The 23,931-nt window shown below is 36.8% G+C and overlaps 1 protein-coding gene across 1 annotated transcript in view; it reads right to left on the bottom strand.

The window, feature by feature from the left end:
- LOC150108907 (muscle calcium channel subunit alpha-1-like) overlaps positions 1–23,931 on the bottom strand; it is a 1,617,925-nt gene that overhangs the window by 569,125 nt on the left and 1,024,869 nt on the right. Inside the window, exons 26-27 of the mRNA XM_090414483.1 lie at positions 14,063–14,170; positions 13,093–13,145 (exon numbers count right to left, since the gene is read on the bottom strand). Coding sequence (XP_090270609.1) covers positions 13,093–13,145; positions 14,063–14,170 — 161 coding nt within the window. The remainder of the gene's footprint in view (positions 1–13,092; positions 13,146–14,062; positions 14,171–23,931) is intronic.

A 23,931-nucleotide genomic window follows, 5' to 3' on the forward strand; every position in this document is an offset into this window, starting at 1 on the left:
TAAAAAATACATTCACTACCATTATTATGGCAGATCAAGACTTGCAGACCACGCTTTAGACTCCCCTTCACACAGGATGAGATGAAAGAAAACTAATGTGCAATTTAGAAGTCGTTCCACATCTGATTATTTTTTGAGTGAGCCATGGCTATGAAGATTCTCCTAATGTGAACAAATATGGGTGCATTAATTTACAAAAAATTTGGGAAACTGTTATCTTAAGAGCAATTCCTACATAGCTGTAATTTTTTTTTTCCTTCAACATTAGCAAACACCAAAATAGGACTTTAGATCTTTTGTCCATTACAATTGTATTATTTCACTCACTTGTTGTTGCGTATATATGCTGTGTTGTGCTCTGATGATGCTGATTTGAAATTCAGCAAAATATCAGGTAAAAATATCATTTTTCGAATATAACTCACACGTTTTTTTTTCCCAAAAGGAAAAATCGTGGCGCAAGATATATACAGGGATTTTTGGAACTAAAGTTTTCAGGAAAAAACTGAAAATGGATGTGACTTACTAAGAATCTCCTATTCGCTATCACTACTTCCGGCCTCCAGAGCAGTTTCCTTGTGTGCACATCAAAATATGCACATCATTTATCTTCTTTCCAATTATTTCCAAGTAAAAATTACCAGTAATTTACAAGACTTGAGATGCTTAATGAACAATCCTTCACAAATGACTAATGACAAGTGAAAGCAGCGCATGAAACAGACAATGGTAGGTCAGTAGAGACAGAGCAGCTATGAAGATGTGCATATGATTGGTGCAGTATTAACAAAAGATCGTGAGACTCAACGACAAAGGCAAGCCGACAATTGTTGAGTTGAAATGCTAATTCTCTTCAACCAAATTCCATAATATCAGAAATTGCCATAGCATTCACCATATATTTCTTAGTTTTAGCATGTTCACGATGGGGTGGTGTTTTGCCCGTTTATCATTCCGACGGAACTTCTCATTAACGTTTGTGTACTGCTTCCGTGTCGTGAGAGCGGGCTCAACTCACACAAAGTTTCAACCCTTGTTGAATTTTATTGCTGCTTGTTTGCATGCTGCTTCCAGGTTGAGTTGGCAGCACACACATTATATGATGTGTTTCAATTTGCAGTAGAATTTTATTTGAAGTTAGCATTTGTGGTCTGATCTGCCTTAATGACATCGAAAATTTCAAATGCAATCAAACAAACACTTATTTCATGTTACTGAAATGGACAATAGTTTTTAGTTAGATAGTGTGTTTGCTAGTGCAACATATAGTTTTGCTTGAGTCTATACAGCATAGTTTCTGTGGGAGGAACATGTGATTCATTAGTTAGTGCCGTTTTTATCCCATTTGTCTCTAATTGCACTATTTGTTGAGAAATATATTACACAGACTGCAAATGTCTCTGTACCTTATTCAGTGATACAATAAAAATACTTGTTTTTCTTGCATCTGCAGTATAGTGGCTACTGGGGAGGGTACGTTGTTTACTATCGCCCCGACGTGGATGTGTTTAAACTTTTTTGTGTGGGAGGTATACGTGAACCCTTTAAATTTCTTTTTTTCATAAAGTAAAATCAAGGGTGCAAGTTATATGCAAGGGTGAGTTATAATTGAGTAAATATGGTAAGCAGTTAATAAAACATCATTTTATGAAATAGTTAATTTGGTGTTGTTAATACCATTAAAAAATAGTCATATATACATATATAGTCATAAGTCATGAAGTTATACTTGAACTGTAATGTTTATTTTATTAGGGTGTTCAATCCTAGAAAAGCAGGTTTTAATCCTAGAGGGATAAGAAGGATTAAAAGAATAGAAATGAATGAAGAGAATATACATTGAGCATTGAGCAATCTAAGCAATATGGCAGTGGAACTAGAAGGAATGACATCATATATTTTAAGGAAATGTGCTAAGGAACTGACCATACATTGACCTGAATGTATGATAGTAAAATGTAGAAGAAGAAGAGTAAAATAGTATACCATTGCATAAGGGTGGTGGGAGAATGGAGAAATCAAATTATAGATTAGTTTGTATTTTTCCTGTGGTTGTTAAGATTTTGGAAAATCTGGTAAGAACTAGGCAGATAATGGTAATGCTATTTATGCAGGCTAGCATGATCTGTTAAGAGAGACACTCTTGTTTTACTAATCTGGTCCTTTTCTGGTTGCCTCAGCCTGGTTGGCTGAGTGGTTAGCATATCTGCTCTCCAGCCAAAAGGCTGCGGGTTCGAATCCCGCTGTGGGCATGGATGTTTGTGATTGCCTGTGAAAATACTAGTGGTGGTGGTGGGCAGTAGATGGCGTTGGTGTAGATGATGACTATAGTTGCAGTTCGTTGTAGTTGGTGAATTGAGTGGTGTAGACAAAGAGTTGTAGAGGTGACCTCCTTCAATGAGTCATTGGACTCCCTCGAGGTGTCATGTAATAATAATAATAATAATTTTATGATAAAGCAACAAGAGCTAATAATACGAAAAAAGCATATACTTTTATTTTTTCTGAATTCTGCAAAGACATCTTGTGAGTGCCACATAAAAAGTGTATATTTTGCAAGCCTGGTTGGCCAAGTGGTTAATGTATCTGCTCTCCAGCCAAAAGGCTGTGGGTTCGAATCCTGCCGTGAGCATGGATGTTTGTGATTGTCTGTGAAAATAATAGTGTTGGTGGTCGGCAGTAGATTGCGTTGTTGTGGGTGATGACAGTTGCAGTTGGTGCATTGGTGGAGACGGAGAGTTGTAAAGTAGGTGTGCCCTCCCTCGATGAGTCTTTCGACTCCCTGGAGGTGTTACGTAATAATAATAGTAATAATAATATTTAAGTTGTGATATGTAAAGTCTAGAAGGATACTGTACAAAAATACCTTATATACCGATTTCACTGGAAAATGAAAATCCATACAAAATACTTGTGATTAATTAGGAATTTTTTTAATAGTTTAGTAATGTGGAAATTTTTTTGCGAATTGTTAAATAACGTAACCGCCAAAATTTTGTAAAGAACAAAGAAAGTTAAGTATGAATTAAATTGTGACAAAAGAAAGTTCCAGATAAAGAAATATTCCAGACAGATTAATTTATGACCTAAGGCAATTATTATGGTGAAGGTCAAGTGTGTATGGGGGTTTCCCGCTTTAACGCAACGAAAGAAAAAGATGGCGGGTGCAGACCCACGAAATACCCACCATAGTAGAACTCAAGGTCAAATGAGCAAGATAAAAGGGGGAGTCATCAGCCGAAAAAGGTTACAAGTTACGACAGTTACAATGACATAGGTTACGACGAGAGTTACGGCAACAGAGGTCACAGGTTAGAGAGTCGCAACAGAGTTTTGCTAATCGTCATCGGAGATGGTTCGTAGTCATCAACGGAAATTTTCATAGGCTTTAGCAGAGGTGAATCATCTTCAGGCAGAAGGCCATGCGGAAGGGGAGGCTGTATCGATGTTTGTGGCAGAATAAGTTCGTCTTCGTTCTGTTCTGGATCTAGGTTCGGGAAAGTTGCACCGATTCAAGGTCGGAGTCCTACGTTCCAGCCAATAGATGCCAGAAATGCAAGATAACTCAATTTGAGTTTTTTTTCTGAAGAAATTTATTACTGGATTTTCATGCCACCAAGTTTCCTGAAGTTCGCAAAAATATAAGAAGTTACCTCATCAATCCCAGAAAAGGGTACCCATGTGCGTAGCCAAGACAGGAAGGTAACAGAGGAAAGTGATTTCGAGAATCTATTAGAGTGGACTAGATGACTATTACAAAGTAATGTTTTATATATTGTTTTTACTAGAGACAGAATTTGTGACGGTGATTTGTTTCAAGTTTTTTTTGATAATAGTACTGAGGACCGTAGGCATTAAGCTAATTGTTGAACTATCTTGTTCAGTTGTGTGAAAGAAAAATTATCATTAGTTTAAGGTAAAATATTATGTGCTTAATATTGTGTTTATTAGCAAAGCCTGCCTTTTGTTAGCATGTGTAAAATTGCTCTGTGTGTGACTAAGTGTTAGCAAAAGTAATACCATAGACACGTTGTTTTTAAGAGAATTGTTCACTTAAGAGAATTGTTCACAACAGCAACTTATGTTAGGAATTAATTGTAATTCCTAACATAAGTTGCTGTTGAAGTATAAAGCCTGAATTAACTTGTAATTTTAGTATTAACCCTTTTGTACATTTATTAAGTATAAATAAAATGTCTTCTTTGTCAAATAATTTGTCTGATTCCTACATACCAATGCACTGCTCATAAAAAATCAAATCTGTGTGCCCTAGAGTATTGAGTAGCCACGACTGTAGAATAGAAATTTTGCATTGCCGGATTTAGTAATATGTAAGAGAGAAAGGTTCTGTGTTTTGCTGAGTGTTTTTCTTTGGAAGAATATTCAACTCCTATCCACGAATTTTGATGGTGCAGTTGAAAATCAAATAAATTTTCAGAATTCAATTTAGAAAAATACCAGTTGTTCAGACAAAGACATTGGCTCCAGCCAGAGGCAATTTCTTAGTTATGAAGGTTTTGTATACGTGAAGAATAATATTTACAGCCTTGAGACAAAGGGGAGACAAAAGCTGAGTGAGAGGATTAAAATCAAGAGACTAAATCAGGCAACGTATTAAGAGCTCGGAGTTACAACTGTTAAAGTTAAAGTTAAGATAAGTGAAAAATTAGGAATGAAACAATTGTAATAAAATTTTACATAGACGCAGATAATATAAGATTTAATATAATATCGTAAAATTTACAGATACATGCATTTAGATATTGGATTAGGAGATTGGATTAAAAATTGGCTTTTGATAGATGTCATAAAGTTGTGTATAGGGGAGCAATATCAAGAGGTATTAAGTGCAGTTTCACATGATTCAGTACTAGGACTGTCATTGAGTCAGGAGGGAGATATTCAGTTGTTCGCAAATGATATGAATCTTGGGAGCATTAATAGTAATAGTGCAGTTGTGCTTCTTCAGGAGAATTTGAAAAAGATAGAAGAGTTTGCAAATGAATGAAATATAAGTTTAACACAGCTATATGTAAAGTTTTGAAATTTAGCATCCATAGGTAGGAGGTTGTAGTGAAGCTGTACTGGAAGAATTGGAGGAAGTAATAGATGTGGAGGTGATGATAGATAGAAATTTAAAATTCACAGGACATATTACAGAGGTTGTAAAGAAAAACTCAGATGACTGCTGCAGTGCCAGCAGAGATAAGAGAGTGGTAGGTCCATTGTTCAAATCTCTAATCAGACCATGGTACTCATATTTCATAACCAGAATTTGAAGCTATGAAGTAACTTTAGAGAGTATACAGATGAGGATAAAAAGTAACAAATTATATCAAGACTGCAAAACATTAGTTTTAAGGAAAAGCCGATGTAATCTGCAGAGTTTGGTTGATAGAAGAAATGAGATATTTTTCATATGGTAGAACAAGAGGACATATCTAGATGTTGCAAAAAGTGGTGAATAAAAGGATGAGAAGTAGCAATTTTACATGGATGGTGGCTGGTGCTTGAAATGCATTACCATAGAAGGTGGTGTGCAAACAGCAAATGAGTTTAAAAAGTGATGTGGTAGACTTCATGCAGTCTAAGATGGCCTTCCCCGAATGAGTCTTGGTGACTCTGTGGAGGTGTTCAATAATAATAATCATAATAATATATTAAATGCTCAATTAGCTGTCTAATATTTTGCATACCTACATATTTAGTTGAGCTGAAAGATAAGTTATTTTTTAAAGCATTTAGTGATAATAAACTCATTATTTCTGCATTATTGTATTTAAACATGTTTCTTTGTTTAAGTGTAAGGGCAGAGTGCTTAATTTTCTTGTTTCCAAAGATTTTCTTGTTTGTTTTATTGTATGCTACACACCAGCCACGGAATTAGAAACCTTTATGCAGATATACACAAACGTCACTTATGCACTGCATATGAAAAATACTTGATAACGGAATATAGGCAATGATATAAGAATGATGACAGTCAATAATAACTGTCAACAATGTTGATCACAATGTGAAAAACAAAGGATCTTTTGGAGTTCAATAAAGGACTTATTGTGAGTGCCAATCCTCGGCTGGAGCCACAATTTTGAAATCAGCAGACCTGGCTGGTTTCTCAAAAGGCGAGATATCCTGTGTGTTTAATCAATGGAAAAATAACCAACCTTGCTTGTCTAAGAGGCATAACTGTGGTCCTAAGAGAGCCTATCATGAATGAGTTGGCCATCATCTGAGAAGGTTGATATGGACAAACAGTCCTGTGTATAGCAATTGGCAGAAGCATTTAATGAAGACTTCTCAACCTATATGAACTATGTGCAGGAGCAGTAATAGCAGTCATATGCCATCACAGATTTCTGCAAAGTAAATAAAAGATTCTAATTCAGTGGCTGGTATATGTACATTGTGCATCACAGAACCTATGCGTAAAACAATTGAAGTAGATTTCAACTTGTAGTGTCTCTGACAAAACACATTAGAGAGAGAGAGAACACTGCATACATTAACGGTGGCTGTTATAATGTAGCAGAAGATTTTTTTTTTTATGGAGAGGGAGGGATATTCAGTTGTTTGCTGATGATGCAAAACTAGGTAGGGCAACAGTTGATAAAGGTGATGTAGATATCCTGCAGGATAAGTTAAATAAATTGGCAGTGTGGGCAAAGAACGATAGTTGTCAACTTAATGTTGCAAAATGTAAGGTAATATACTTCAGGATGAAAATATGGTACTGAATTACAGAAAATTGATGAAGTTAGGGATCTGGGGATGATGGTAGATGAAGATTTGAATTCGGATTACATATTGGAAGGGTAGGCAAAATAGCTCACAGGATGGCTTGGATGTTTAAGAACACAATGACAGATAAAGATAGGGAGGTTATCATCTATTAATTATATATATGCAGCCTTATATATATATATATATATATATATATATATATATAAACAAAGGGAACTACATCTGGCATTTATTGATCTAGAGAAAGCATACGATAGAGTGCCAAGGCAAGAAGTCTGGAGGTGTCTGAGGGAGAAGAAGGTTCCGGAGAAATATGTCAGGTTGGTGCGGGAAATGTACAGAAATGTGAAGACAAGTGTTCGGCCCTGTCTGGGACAGACAGAAAGTTTTCAAGTAACAGTTGGCTTGCATCAAGGGTCAGCATTAAGTCCATTTCTGTTTAATATTGTGATGGAGGTGGTAACAGAGGAGGTGAGAGAAGATGCACCTTGGACAATGTTGTATGCAGATGACATCTTGCTGTGTGCAGATTCAAGAGAAGAAGCGGGAACTAAACTGGAAAGATGGAGAAAAGTACTGGAAGAGAAAGGTATGATACTGAGCAGAAGTAAGACAGAGTATATGTGTTGCACAGTGGGCGGCAGACAGGAGACAGATCTGGAGCTGGAAGGAAATGTCATCAGGAAGGTGAGAGACTTTAGATACTTAGGTTCAACAGTGGAAGAAGATGGAGGAGCTGAGAATGAAGTGGGATGCAGGATACAAGCGGGTTGGAGGAACTGGAGGGAGATGGCTGGAGTGTTATGCGATAAGAGGGTGCCGATCAATCTGAAAGGCAAAATCTATATGACAGCAGTGAGGCCAGCTATGACATATGCTATAGAAACTGTGGCCCTGAGGAAAAATAACATCAGTAGGATGGAAGTAGCAGAGATGAGAATGCTTAGGTGGATGTGCGGTGTGACCAGAAAGGATCATCTGAGAAATGACTAGGTCAGGGGAACAGTGAAAGTTACAAACTTAGGAGTGAAAATACAGGAGGCAAGGTTGAGATGGTTTGGTTATGTTCATGTGGAGGAGGGAGGATGAATATGTGGGAAGAAGGGTCATGCAGATGGATGTGCAAGGAAGGCGGAAGCATGGGTGGCCAAAGAAGAGATGGAGGGAGCTGGTAGAAGAGGACTTGAGGATGAAGAACTTGGATGTGGTGACAGCCCAAGACAGGAAGGCATGGAGGAGACTCATTATCAACGGTGAACTTCCCCCACTTAAGTGGGAGAAGCAGCAGCAGCAGAAGAAGAAGATGCAGCCTTATTATTTATAAGGCTATAATTTGGCTAGATGTTGACTACTCTCTACTGATTTTGTCACCTGGTTTTCTTGGAATCAGGAATTGGTGGATAGGATTCAGAGATAAGTGACCAAGCTGGTGACAGCTCTACGGAATCCTCCTTATGATGAAAGGTTGAAGGTGTGCAGGTTGTAAAGTTTAGTTGATAAGCAGAAAAGAGGGGACACGACAGAAATTTGTAAGTTATTACAAGAGTTCAGGTTTTCTATAAGATCAATAAAAAGAAAATTTATCTATACATGATGAATAGAGAGAGAACTAGTGCTGACCCCTGGAAGTTGTGTAAGAGTGTGGCAAGTAATGGTGTGTAGACTAGATTTTTTGCTTGGAATGTAGTAAGTGAGTGGAATGGATTGCCAGAATTGTTGTGAGTGACCTGACAGTGAATGAGTTTAAGGAGTAGTATGAGAGGTATTGTGTGAATAATTGGTAGTCTGGGTCTCCCAAGGTGAGTCTTTTGACTGCATGGAGATACCCATATAACTACTAATAATAAAATAATGATACTTTTATTTGATGCAGTATGTGTGAACTGTATACATTTCACAGAATGACAAATTTATGGAAGGAGCAAAATTAACTGAAGAGCAGGTTAGCTGTAAATGTTTCAAGAATGAACCAGAAGCATGATAAGAAAAATGATAGCAGTGCATTGAAATATGAAATGCATGAAAATGTAATTGGTGAGGTTACTGTTGCCAATGGCAGCAGTGACTGCAAGCATGAAACAGTATAAAACAAAGAGGATGACTAGATAATAATGGAAAAGGTAGGGCAGAAAAACAAAACATGAGATTCAGTGGTTGGAGACAAAGAAGCAAAAGAAGGGGATAATGCAAAGGAAGAAAAAGCAGAGTCTAAAAGAGTGAAGGTATAAGAATAAAGATTGAATTTTGTATAGTGAATCATTGATAAGAGAAAAGAAAAATCATTCCACCTACCTCCCTATAGTATGATCCCACAGTACACAGATGAGAACACTCCATAGGCTCCTTAAAAAGGTTACTTCTTGGCATATGGAAGTCACAAACAAACTAAAATCTTATAACTTTAGATCCTTCCCCCCAAACTTGGATATATAAACTACCAAAAATCCGTGAGCAAAATGTGCCATTACATCCCATTGTGGATGGCATTAGTAGTAATTTCATATGATGATACAATGGCCATGAGTCCCCTTTTTAAGAGAAGGTACGGCACCATCTCAGTCCACCCCCCCCTCCCAAAAAAAATAAAAAATTTATCCAGACTTGGAACTGGCATAGCTGATGAATCAGACCTATGGCTATGTCAGTATTTCTGACTGTAATCTGTGTGTGTTAACAGGGCCAGTTTGCCTGCTTGTGGGATGAAAAACCACAGATAAAACCACAGCTATGGCTGAGGAAGATCCTTAAGCTCCTCACGTCGTCGATGGAAATTGAACCCACACACGCCTTTTCCAGGCATACGGTTGCAAAACGCAAAGCCACTAGGCTAATCGCATGGATGGCATTGATTCACCCAAATACAAATCAGCAATACATTTAGATAAAGTGCTCACACAACAATATGCTGGCAACACACCCTCACACAAAAAAAACTCAACCTACTTTAAAGCCAGTATAGAAAACCTCACACTCCAGCACACTGGTATAATGGTCAGTTTTGATGTCTCCTCTTTATTCACTAATGTCCCACTCAAAGATAGACCTCATCCAAACCATATTTCTCCCAATATCTCAACCCTGTTTCAGTTCATCATGAACTCAGGATATTTCACTTGGAAAGGAAAATTCTACAAACAGATAGAGGGGACAGCCATGGTTTTTTCACTTTCTTCATCCCCTGGCCAACTTCTTCATGGAGACCTTTGAAGAAAAAGTCTTAAACTCTGCCCCACATAAACCCACTGTCTGGCTATGATACACAGATGATGTGTTCTCCCTTTTGTTCAGATGGTCTGGATACACTTCACAATTTCTTAACACATGTAAACAATCAACATCCCAGGATCCAGTTTATCTTAGAAAAGGAAAACAACAACAGTCTACCTTTCCAAGACACTCTGATTACATGCCAGCCTGATGGATCCCTGGCATTCTCCATTTACAGAAAACCTACACATATAGGTACATACATCCACTCTCCTTCCAACCATATGGGATTCTACAATCCCCCAGTTGGCTAGGCCCCCTGACCTGGTTATTTAATAAAAATCTTGCAGTAGGTAGGGTTCCTAAGGAGTGGAAAGAAGGCAAAATAGTACCACTCCACAAGCATGACAGAAGTCTCCAACTACAGGCCACTCTGTATAACTGCAGATGTGATCTAAGTGTTGGTGAGATTGATAAGGAATAGAATACAGGATTGAGTTGATGGACATAGCATTCTTTATGATGGTCAACATGGATCTGTAAAGGGTACGTCCTGTCTTACAATTTACTTGCATTTTATGATAAGGTAACAAGTGTGTTAGATAAGGGAGAATCATATAAAGTGATATTCTTGGAGTTTCCAAAACCGTTTGATAGATTACCACATGATAAGTTGGTGTAAAAGCTGCAGAGGATGGGAATAGATAGTACATTGGTGAGATGAATTGGTAAGATTGGCTGTCTGAACCATCAGGTTATGTATGATGGAGCAGTGTCTCAAAAAAAAAAAAAAAAAGGAGGGTAACCAGTGGTTTGGCCTGGGGTTCTGTTCTTGGGGCCCCTACTGTTTAACTTGCTTGTAAATGATAGATCACGTGGACTGACTGGAGATCAATTGTTTGCTGATGACGCAAAGTTGGAAAGAATTACAAGTAGGACTGCTGATGTTAATTCCCTTCAGGAAGTTTTGAGCAGACTTTTTACTTGGACAAAGGAGTGGGGTTGTAGTTTTAATATCAATAAGTGCAAGGTGTTGCATTTTGAAGTGCAGAAATATAACATGTGTACTATATCAACTGTGCCATACTGCAGGTAGTAGATGAGACTCGAGATTTGGGAGTGATGGTTGAAAGTGGACTGAAGTTTAGAGGGTATATTGCTAGTGTTGCAAATGCTGCACATCGTAGTGCTGCTATGATAAAAAGAAGTCTAACATGTAGAGATAAAGAAGTGGTTGTACCACTGTATAAAGCACTGGGCAGACCACACTTAGACTATTGTGCTCAGATCTGGTCACCTGGTTTTCAACGTGATGTGGAGACATTGGAGAGAGTCCAGAAGTGAGTGACAAAGACGATGTCAGGACTCTGGAATGCTGGCTATGGAGAGAAGTTGAAGAGATATATTATTATTATTATTTTACACTCCTCCCAGGGAGTCAAGAGACTCTTCAAGGGAGGGCACCTACTTTACAAGTCTCTGTTTCCATCTCCATCACCCAACCTCATCATCTACACCAACGCCATCTACTGTCCACCACCATCACTATTATTTTCACAGACAATCACAAACATCCATGCCCACAGCGGGATTCAAACCCGCAGCCTTTTGGCTGGAGAGAGAATATGCTAACCACTCAGCCAACCAGGCCGGCATATGGATTACAGAGTTTGGTGAATAAGAGGAAGAGAGGTGATATAATAGAGACATTTAAGTTAGTAAGAGGATTTCATCAGATTAAACCAGAGGGGATTATAAAAAGAGTAGAAGGTGGGAGTAGAAGAACCAGAGATCATAACTGAAAGTTATGTAAAAGTGTAGTGAAGAAGGGTGTGAGGAGTAGATTTTTTACATGGAGAATTGTCAGTGAATGGAATGCATTACCAGAATCTGTTGTAATGCAAGGAGTGTTAAGGACTTTAAGATTCCATATGATAAATATGTTGTCAGTTGAATGACCATCACACAATGAGTCTGCCGACTCCACGTGGAAGGTGTAATAATAATAATATAATAATTTGGTATTTGTGGAGGAGCAGAAGAAATCAGTCATCCAGGAGAAAGTAGGTGACTAGTGGTGTGCCACAAGTCTCTGCACTTTGACTTCTACTGTTTGATTTCTACATAAATGATACAGAAAATAATTTGAAGGGAAATATTAAGTTGTTTGCTGGTGATGCAAAATTGGCTGAGGTAATAGTTAATTAACACGTTCGCTGCCACGCTACTTTGGCATGGTCTGTTCCCCTACGCCGAGCAGTTTTACTTCTTCAAGGTCAGTACGATAATCTTGTTACTGGAGGTAAATGTCCTACGAGTATACTCGTAGTTGGCTTGTACAGAGCATATATGGTCTATGAGAATACACAGTTTTGATGCTAGCCCCACAAGCCAAGCATTTTCACTTCTTCAAGGTCACTACAATAATCTTGTTCCCGGCGGTAAGCGTCATACGAGTATACTCGTAGCTGGCTTGTGAAGCAGGTTTACCCACTACGAGTACACTTGTAGTTGGCAGCGAACGTGTTAAGTTAACCATCCTGTAAATGAAAAAATATTTCAGAACTTGGCTAGAGGGGCAGATCAAGAGGTTATCCATGGAAATTGAGTACGAGTATTGCTAGCAAGCAGTAGATTTTTCATTTGGAGAGAGTGGCAAATGAGTGGAATAAGTTGCCAGAGTCAGTTTCTAAGTGCATTGTTTGTCAGTGGATTCAAGGAGAGGTATGATAGGTACTGTGTGGATAGTTTGATTCTTCATGATGAGTCTTCAGACTCTATCACACATACACACATATACATTGTATAATAATGATGATGATGATCATTATAATAATTTTACTTCATGAATGACTGCATCTCACAAAGCACAAACTGAAATCCGTGATGACTGAGATGATAATGATACAATTAGAAAAAGAATAATATACTGTGAACTCTCAATTATCTCATATAATCCCTCATTTCAGATCTCATATAATGAGTTTTGAAATGGGCTAGTCTATAAAATGACTCCTGAAACGGCACACATACACACACACACACACCAGATTGTCAGGAAACTATCAAAATTATTTCCCAAAGTGATTGGATAATTGAGAGAGCACTGTGTACAGAAAAGAGTGAAAATTAATAACTTACATGCAGTCTTTTTCTGTAATTTTGGATCCATCATTGCAGCTAAAAAATTTTCCCTAGAGATAATAATTAATCAGTAAGTTTGGAAGAATCTGTTAATCTGTAAATATATTTCTATCTATCTATCTATCTATCTATCTATCTATATATATATATATATATATATATATATATATATATATATATATATATATATATATATATATATATATAGATTATGTATGTATTTATGTATGTATGTGTGCATTTGTGCGTGTCTGTGTCATTAACATCTTCCAACTTGAATTTAAAAAAATAAAATAAAATAATGAATTTTAAAAGAAACAGAAACAAAATAAAATCTATGAAAATTATTAACTTAATTTGAAATGAATACATTTCCAAAATGACAACTTAGTAGGAATTTAATATATATTTAAATATTTTTTGTAATCATATCTTTATCATTATTTCTAACAAAAGTATTTTGCTAATTATTACTGTAAAGCAAATGTGATATCTACACAGTAAAAAAGCAAATTTGCAAATTTCATGCAGAGTTTGCTTATGAGAAAAATATATAAGTGATTTAGCTAATTACTTTGAACATATAATATGTAGGATGCTAGCATTAACTAAAAGCTAAAATAATAACTACAGCAGCAAAACTAAAACTGAATCAGTTTCAGCAAAACTATTTATACAAATAAAGGCTTCTTAGCATTTAGCTGAATTTTTAAATCTATTGCACTAGTGACTATGCCAACACATTGAGAAATGTAGAACTGGATGAGCCAGTGTTCAAGCATGTTACCTTGAAAAGTTGCACTCCAATCACAGCAAACATGAACTGAAGCAAGTAGGTGACCAACATGATGTTTCCTATCGTTTTGACGGCTACAATGACGCACTTGACTACGTACTAGAGGGTAAACAAGGGAGGTATTAAATATTAGAAAATCTGTAAGACAAAGGTTAGAGCATGCGAGCCTACCTTGAAAAGTTGAACTCCTATGACAGCAAACATGAAGTTTAGAAGAAACGTCACCAACATGATGTTGCCTATAGTTTTTATGGCTACAAAGACGCACTGGACTACATGCTAAATGTAAACAAAATACAACACACACTATCATTTCTACTCTTGATCACAAGAAGGTAGTTTGGGAAGCATGAAAAAATAGGGACCAAAGGTAGAGAATAAGATGAAAAACATAAAAAAAAAAGTTTCACTTTGTAATCTAGCTTTGCCATGTGCAAAGATTTTGTGTTTAACTGTAGAAAACAGTTACTGTACAATTCTTTGGAAAGAAGTTTTAATGTAAATATGTTTAAAGGGGCTCTTATATAATAAATTAATTGTATTAAGTTAAATCTATTAAATCATATGATACTCGAATGAAATAACTGATTTCTTTGAAAGTGCAGACTCTAATAATTAGATTATAAATCAATTATGTCGTGAACCTTCAGTTTGAATATTACAGTACAATGAGCCCACCTACCAAAAAATAATAAACCGATCTAGTAAACAATTACTATCAAAGTTTCATGGCATGATCTACTTTCACATATGTTATTCATTTTAGGGATTTCTCCTGAGTAAAGTTATTTCATTAATTTAAAACACAGGAATAAACAAGATATGAATATTAAGTCTTTGTCCTCAATCTCATTAGCTGTGTGAAAATATATTACATATGAATCACAAAGATTGTAGTTTTATCATAAAAGCACTTAAAAAAGCAGATTCTTTCGAAATGTTGAATTATTTATGTTACGTCAAGCAAATGAAAACTTATTTAGTGATCTTCGTGATTTGATTATAGGATAACATGTTAAGAAGCAATAAAAAATATTAATTTTATTTTTTATGGTTCACATGTTACTAACTTATATTGAAATATTAGCATAATAAGCCCTTACTATTCACAAATGTTTTTTTTTTAATTAATTGTAATCATCACAGAAAACAATAGTTATTCTTGAGAATGAAATTTCTCAAAAGAAAAGTATTTAGTTGTATTTTAAGTCCATAAACAACTGCATATATGATGTTATAAATAAATGAAATACAAGAAAGTAAAGCTCGAGTAAATTCTATGAAGACATAAAATCTTTGTAAGCACTATACAGTTCTTGAATTAAAGCTTAATGAAGGAAGAGAAACTAAGTGTTGGAAGAATTATTATTATTTTTTTCCCTCCCATCTTGGTACAGCAGTTGCATATGCACTGCTATACCAAGATTTTGTCCATCACTTTGGTTTCCGTGATATGAAGATATTATGGAAATGTTCAAAGAAGAGTAACTAAGCAGTGTGAAAATTCCTGAATACTCCTGGCAGATATTTCAGAAGATGATGAAGAGGGAAGTTGATGATTAACACATATGAGCATCTCTGTATCGCAGTTGGAAGAATGCCAGGGTGCACGTCTTTTGACAGAACGACATGAATTCAATTCTCATCATAACATAATGGATCTCTATATTTTTGCAAACAAAGATGAGTTAATTCCATGGAAGTTTGGTGATAATAATAATAATCTCACATAAAAATTACGAGTTTATATTTGCCCCATCTCAACTGTTTTGGGCTTCATTGTCAGCCATTTTCATTTTTTTCACAAGCTTTTAGGCAATTTTTTTCATTGGACACTTCAATCAATGTAATTCAGGGCATTCACATTTCATAATGTATAAGTGAAGCACAAAAAAAGAAGACTTGTCAATTTAACCTCAGCCTGTAGGATAGAGCATAAAATTGTGGAAAATGAGCACTTTGAGAAGATCTGAGTAGATGGCTGCATTTTTGAAAAAAAAAAATATATATATATATATTTTTTTTTTCTTTTCATTTTGAGGCAAATATATATATTTGCCTGAAAATGAAAATAAGAAATCAAAATATATAGGTGTACTTCAGCATTAAAATTATTATTATTATTTTGGCCTCCAAGGAGTCAATACACTCATCGCAGAGTTCCTTCCTAGGAAACACAAAGTCTAACAAGACTCATCATGGGAGGTCCCTCCTAGGAAACACAAAATCTATCATACCACTCCTTAAACTCAATAACTGCTCTCGTTTTCAATACTCTATCAGGCAATGCATTCCACGGTTCAACCACCCTCCGTGCAAAGAAACCACTCCTCACCCTCTTGCTCACAGTTTCCTTTCTTAACTTCCAGGGATGGCCCCTTGTCATGACTCCTTCCCGCTGTTCAACCAAGCAAAAGAATTCCCCAGTGTCAACCCTGTAACCACCTTTCAACAGTTTAAAAGTCTCAATCATATCACCCCTCCTTCTTCTATCCACCAAACTCTGCAGTCCACACTCCCTCAGCTGATCCTCATAACTAACATTGTACAGTCCCAACACCATCTTTGTTATCCACCTTTGTACCCTTTCAACAGTTAATTTATCCCCTTCAAATCCTGGCGACCAAATCTGAGAACAATAGTCTAAGTGTGGTCTGATCAGGATCTTATACAACGGAATGATAACCATTTTATCTCTGCAGGTCATTGTCCTTCTCATTATTGCAGCAATCCTCTGCGTTACCTTCATTACCTTTGCAATATGTCCCCTGAATTTCAGGTTTCTATCAATCATCAACCACAGATTTCTTGTCTCCCGTACTCCTTCCAGTACATCTCCTCCAATAGAGTATGCAGCGTCTCATCGATGTGCCCCAAACCTCAAGACCTTACATACCCCCATTCATTTGCTCATCTGTCTAGCTTATCCAAATCCTCTTGTAGAGCTACCACATCTACACTATTACTAATAACCCTTCCGAGCTTCACATCATCCACAAACAACTGAATATCCTAATGCAATCCACTGACAATGCCATTGATATAAAAGTTAAATAATATAGGTCCCAGTATTGAGCTCTGTGAGACCCCATTTGTAACCCTCTGCCCCCTTAAAACTGCACCACCATACACAACTCTCTGATACCTATCAGAAAGCCAATCCTGAATCCAGTTGACCATCCTAACATCCAGACTCATGTGCTGCAACTTAAATATCAGCTTATCATATGGCACACTGTCAAATGCCTTTGCTAAATCCAAGAAAATGGCAGTATATGCCTTTCCCTCATCTACTGCTCTTGTAACTTTATTATAAAAGCTAGCATATTACTAAAACAAGAGCACCCCTTCACAAATCCATGTTGACTCTCACAGATAACATTACCCTCATCTGCCCAATGTTGTATATGGTCCCTAAATAATTTCTCCAAGATCTTAACAACTACTGATGACACACAAACTGACCTATAATTAGACACTTCCAGTCTGCTACCGCCCTTATGCAATGGCACTATCTTACCTTCCTTTCATTCCCTGGGCACCTTTCCCATAGCCAGACTTTCATTGAAAAGCCAGGTCAAAGGAGCTGTCAGTTCTTTAGCACATTCTCTCAAAACTCGTGGTGAAATACCATCCGGTCCCACAGTTTTTTGACATCCAGAGTACTCAGTATCTGGAACACACTCTCCTCCTGCATTTCTAAACCTCGATTCTGCCCTATCCCTCTAGTATTAAAATTTATTTCTCAAGGATGAAATACTCCAATAAAGTGTTCATCGAATAATTCCACTGTCCTCTGCATCAGTCACTCCATTCTCATTTTTATCCCAAATGTCATTCTTCCACAATCATTTCTCCTCCTACTGGCCACATAGCCAAAAAATTCCCTAGGATTTTCTCTGGATCTCAGGGCCAATCTCTTCTCATATTCCAGTTTCACCTTCCTTACCATACTAGTCACTCTACTGGCCTGTGTCTTATATTCTTCGTGCATCTGCTGTTCCCCTGTCTCCTTACATCTCTTCTATAGCCTTGTTTTCACATGCAGTTCCTGTTTAATATTGTTTGTTATCCACTTTGCATCAAATTGTGTCCTCTTCTTTACTTGTGGAATACAGCTTACTATTGCTGCTAACAAATATTTCTTCACAATTTCGCAAGCACTAATGATATCCCGGCCTTCTAATTCCTCCCTCCACGAAACTTCCCGAAGTTGATGTCTAAGACTATTATAATCACCTGCCTTATAATTCCACATATGTTCCCATCTCTTTGATACTCCCCCTGCATGTCTATTCATTTTCCAAGTCAAAACCACATGGTCACACTCTCCAACTGGTGGGAGAGATGTCATCTGAGTTATTATCAACTCTTCTGATGCTATGACCAAATCAAAAACTCTTGAACCTCTTGTTCCTTCTATTGCATGTTGCCTAAGACATCTGTCCCTTGAGAATTCTAGAAATTCCATTCCCTTATTGTTACGTGCATCTTTGTCTCCCCAATTTATACTGATGTAGTTAAAATCTCCCATAACAATCATTCTTCTTGCACTTGCCAAGCTCAACTGTCTAAACATATCCTGGTTCCCACCCTCTGTGCTCCTTGGTTGGTAGCAACACCCTACTAAATATTCTGTGTTGCCCACCTCTACCTGATGAAAAGGAATTCATCCTACTCAGACCTCACCACTCTTAAAAAACCATGTGTTAACCAGAAGATGATAAGTACAAAAGCAGAATAGTGTAATAGTGCAGTACTACATGATTGTGCTGAATATCAAAAATTTTCTATTTTACTCAGAGATCTATCTGCATGCTTCTTAAACGCAAAAAAAAATGCACTCCAAAAATGATAAAAAAAGTTGTATCTTGGCCTTTCGAACCTATACAAAAACTTTAACTGCATAATCCTAGGTTAACAGATTTACAATTTACCAAAAACACAAACAAAACTATCCAGTCTCATAGCTTTACTGACATCCAGAGCACTCAGTATTTGGAACATCCAAATATTGAGAACATAGCAGGCAGTATTAGTTTCCCTCACTTATAAAGCAGTCAAACACCACCCAAGAGCAGGCCATCTTGCTTGTCAAACCTATCCTAAAAGATATGGTTAGTTTTGACACAGCCTCTCTCTTCACTAACATACCCTGAAAGAAACCTCAAAACTCATTCTGACTCTCTTTCTGTTCCCATGAAATTCACTTTTACTATGCATTGTGACTGTTTTACTTGGCAGGAAAAAACCTACAAGCAGATTGAAGGCACGGCTATCCCCCTTGATAATCTTTTCATGGAACATTTTGAAAATACAGCTCTTAACTCTATATCCTTGCAAACCCATTACATGGCTATGATATGTTCCCAATGTGTTCTCCATTTGGCTACAAGGCTGGAATATGGTGGAAACGTTTTTAGCACACCTCAACAGCTAAGACCCAAAGATCTCTTTTGCCATTGAAAAGAAAAATAATACCTTTTTTTTTTCATGCTTACCCGGTGATCAGAATACATTATGAAAAAATTATGGATACAACTACCGTGTTAGAGTAAAACTTTAGTTTAATATAAACCAAAATATACACTCAATGTTTTGAGTGTATATTTTGTATAAAAATTTTGCATAAGTGTATAAAAAGGACTCAGAGCAATTTTTCATTTTTTTATTGGCGACTATCCATACTAGTTGCAATTTATATGTATACTTATATAAGTAATTTTAATTTCTGTTTATTTATGTATTATTTTTTGTATGAACATGTTACTCTCCAGCTTAATTTAACTTTGTAACCTAATGGATAATAATAATAACAGGACTCTAGCTTTGATGTATAGAGGTTTTTTTTAGTGCAGCTTGTTTCTTTGTATATATACGTATACTCCAGATGACCCTAACATGAAGGTCGAAATGTCGAGTGTATATCGAGTAAAACTTTGTTAAACTAAAGTTTTACTCCAACATGGCAGTTGTATCCATAATTTTTTCATAATGTAAAAATGACACCTGTCTGCCCTTTGTCGCAACTCTGATCACCTGACTACCCTTATTCTTTTCCATCCATGGAAAAACCCTTACATCATTTGTACAGGTTTTCACATCACTGTCTCTTAAGCAGCATGATGTTATAAACCTTAGCAAATAAAGCTAGAACTATTTGCCCTGACAATAATATCCAGGATGCTTTTAGGCCAATGGCTTTGCTCTTCACAAAATCAACAGAACAAGTTACCTTTCCTCAACCAAAAAAAACAAATAAATAAAAAATTTAAAAATTCAGGAGCAGAAAAATCCATTGTCATTCCTTAGATCTAAGGCACCTCAAAAAAAAAAAAGTTCCACTCATTCTTAAAAGGTATAACATTGAGAGCTACTTCAAGCAATAACAAAAATTAGCAACCTTTATCCACTCAACAAAAGATCATCTCCATCATCTTAATCATCCTGATGCATGCCATATTCACTTTGGACAAACTGGAACAACAGCTTGTTCTGGAGAACCATAGAAACTATATCTATTAAACTATGTTGTCTATTTGAAACTAATTTGATGTCATGAGTGCAATATATATGCTGGAGAGAGAGAGAGAGAGAGAGAGACTGAATGAGAGACTAAAAGAAGTCTGGATGTGTCGGAAGTGCGATATATTCTTGGATACAAAGAATGTGAAACTGACTGCAAAGGTAGATGGTGTACATAAAAGAAATGGAAGTGAAACAAAAGGCAGAGAAACTGAGGGAGCGAAAGAATGTAAAGATGTAGAAATGAAAGTTGCAGAAAAAGTTACAAAAAACGGTAATGAAGAGAAAGTTGTAGAAACTGAAGGAGTGAAAGAAGGTACGAATGAGTAAAAGGAAATAAAGTGCGACCGAATGGGAGGTAGCAAGATAGGAGTGAAATTGTCAGAATGCAAGATTTAATGAAACAATTATTGGAAATGAAGAATGAAATGAAGGATATGTGGAGTGATGTTAGATGTCTAGTGAAAGCTAATGAAGGTGTGCAAGAAAACAGAATGAAAGAAAAAAGAGTAAAAGAAGTGACGAGTGATTCCAGGATAGCAGTATATGGAGACTCCATAATTAGAGGGCTAGTTACTGACAGAGTCCATAAAGTGTGCTATCCGGGTAGGAGAATGAGAATAGTAATTAAGATGTTGGGCATCAGGAAGAAATAAGCAAGAGAGTTAGTTGTGATTGTTGGGACGAATGATCTGAGTGGACATAAGAAGGATGCGAGGACGAATATCAGGAGACTAGTGAGAAGAGTGAAAGATAACAATGGAGTAGGAAAGGTTGTCAGTGTGTTACCTAGATATGACATGATGAGTTGCAATGGAGAGCCAAAATAATGAATGGTATGCTAGCGGAGCTGTGTGAGGAGAAGGGAGTGGAGTTTGTGGATGTATGGAATATGTTTGAGGGTAGAATGAAATTATACAGGTGTGATGGACTGAATTTAAATGGCTTTGGAGTGAGTGTGCTGGAGAAAGTGTTGCTGGATGGAAGTACAGTGTGTGATGTGTGCCAGAGATCAGAAGAAAGAGATGAAAGGAGAAATCAGGAGAAGAGTGAAGTGCTTGGCAGTGAAAACAGGTAGTAGTGTGTGAGAGAGGAAGAGAGAATGGGAATACAAGAGAAACAGGGAAACGGGGGGGGGGGTTCAGGTGGACAGGGAGTCATGGCCTAGAGGGAGTGAATGTTGAAAGTGAGAGTGAATGTGTGTGTATGAAGATGAAATATACTGCAATGTGGGTGAAGAAGTTGAGACTGAGCAGATGTATGTGGAAAGTGGTGATACAGCTGATTGGGCAGGTGTAGCGGGGAAATCACAACCAACACACAGCTTAAGCAGGACTGGCTATAGACCTACATCTACGAATGCCAGAAGTCTCAGGAATAAAGGGGATGAAATGGTTTCTGTGATATTGAGTTTATTCACCTGCAAATCATCGGAATAAGTGAAACATGATTGAATGAAGATGATATCGTAACGGGAAAAGAAATGAAAGGGTACACTATTTTTCGTGAGGATAGAAAAGGGAAGAAGGGAAGGAGAGTGCTGATGATAGCAGGGGAATTAAGTCCACATAAGGTAGATATGAAAGCAGGGAAATACTAGCAATGGTTATCAGGCAGTGTGGTGTAACGTCATATGCAAGTTGAAAGGAAGACGTATTTAGTTGAATGTTGCTATAGGCCTGGGAATGTGGAAGGTGGTGATGAAGAAATGCACAAACAACTTAGATTAGTGAACAAAGGAAGGGTAATTATTATGGGTGATTTTAATTATGGTGGTAAGAACGAAGAGATAGCATCTGGGAATAAAGAAAATGAACTTCTCGAGTTTTTGAGAGATAACTATCTCAGGCAGCACATAAAGAGGGGCATGCAAGGATCAAGAGTTCTAGATCTCATCATTTCATCAGAGGATGTAAATGTTAGTAGGGTTTCACATTATCCTCCAGTTGGTGGAAGTGATCATGAAGTAATCACCTGCAATGTTTCAGGAGGATTTGAATAAGCTGGGCAGATGGATAAATGAATGGGTCACAGTAATGCAACTAAATGTAAAGTCTGGAAGAAGTTTGGATCCAATCATGGGAAGCTGCATATTTTGTTGGAGGAACTGTACTAGTGGAAGTGGAGGAGGCAATGGACCTTGGGGTGATGAATGATCAAAACTTGGAGTTTAGTGGATATGTTACCGCTAAAGTGCAGAAATCAGTTATTCTGCAGATTATCTAGGTATTGTGCAGATTAACTACGGTGATCCGTTAATGTGCGGAAAATTGTTTCATTTCTCAAATTACCTAGGTAATCTGCACATTACCTACTAGGCACTCGTTAAAGTGAAAATAAGATCTTTGCTGGAACAACAGCAACGTTTCTGTACGCTTAAATTAACATAATGTTATTTATTTATTTTTCGATATCTAAAGAATCAAGTTAATACAATCAAAAATCAACAAATTAGTTGATAGAATCAATCATCAATCAATTAGTATAATACAAGGAATCAAACGGTTTAAAATATTATTACAATTAAGAAAAAAAACATATGATAAAATTATGTTTACTTATTAAAAAAACAAACTAAAAGTGGAGGGAGAGGGGGGAAGGAGTAGGGAAAGGAAATGAGAGAAACAAACTTTTGAACTTTAACGATACGGAAGCTGTGCACATTACCTAGGTAAAATGCGGAAAACTCTTGATTCCGCACGTTAACGGAGCAAATCAGTTAATCTGCAGATTAGCTAGGTAATGTGCACATTAACGGTTTTCGCACTTTAGCGGTAACAGATATATCACAAAGGTGATTAATGTAATCCAAAGGACTGCTGCAAAACTGAGAAAGATTCTCACCAGTAGAAATAGTAGAGTGGTATCTCCATTGTATAAAATGGATAATTTTGCTAAGATGCTTTGGTCAGTGGGATTTGAAAGGGATAAATTAACTTTAGAGATTTGCAAAGGCTGATAAGAAAAAATATATCAGGACTGTACACGTTAGCTATGAGGATAGACTGAGGACTGTAGACTGCAGACTGTAGAGTTTATTATTATTATTATTATTACCATTTGACCTCCATGGAATCATAGACTCATCGTGGGAGGTCACATAGTTATAGTTATTGTGATATTTGTCACAGTCATAGTTATTTGACAGAAGAAGAATAGGTGACATGATTGTATCATCTCTCCTTCTCCTTAGTGCCAACCTGTAACTACCCTTGAGAGGTAGTTACAGGGTTGATCAAGAGGAAGGGACAAGTACAAGAAACCATTCCTGGAAGTTACATATGGAAGTAGTGAGTAAGAGAGTGAGGAGTGACTTTTTTGCATGCAGGGTGGTTGGACAATGGAATGCATTGCCTGATAGGGTAGCAAGAGCAAAAACAGTGAATGAGTTTAAGGAATGGTATTTTGTGTTGTTTAAAACAGGCCTCCCAAGATGAGTCTTATGGCTCCATGCAGGTCCTGAATAATAATAATAGTAATATATGCTGAACACAACAGTGAACCATTTTTGAGAA

Source organism: Typopeltis vanoorti, chromosome 2 (genome assembly GCF_054136105.1).
Source record: "Typopeltis vanoorti isolate ZY-2024b chromosome 2, IOZ_Tvanoo_1.0, whole genome shotgun sequence".
Lineage (NCBI taxonomy): Eukaryota > Metazoa > Arthropoda > Arachnida > Uropygi > Thelyphonidae > Typopeltis > Typopeltis vanoorti.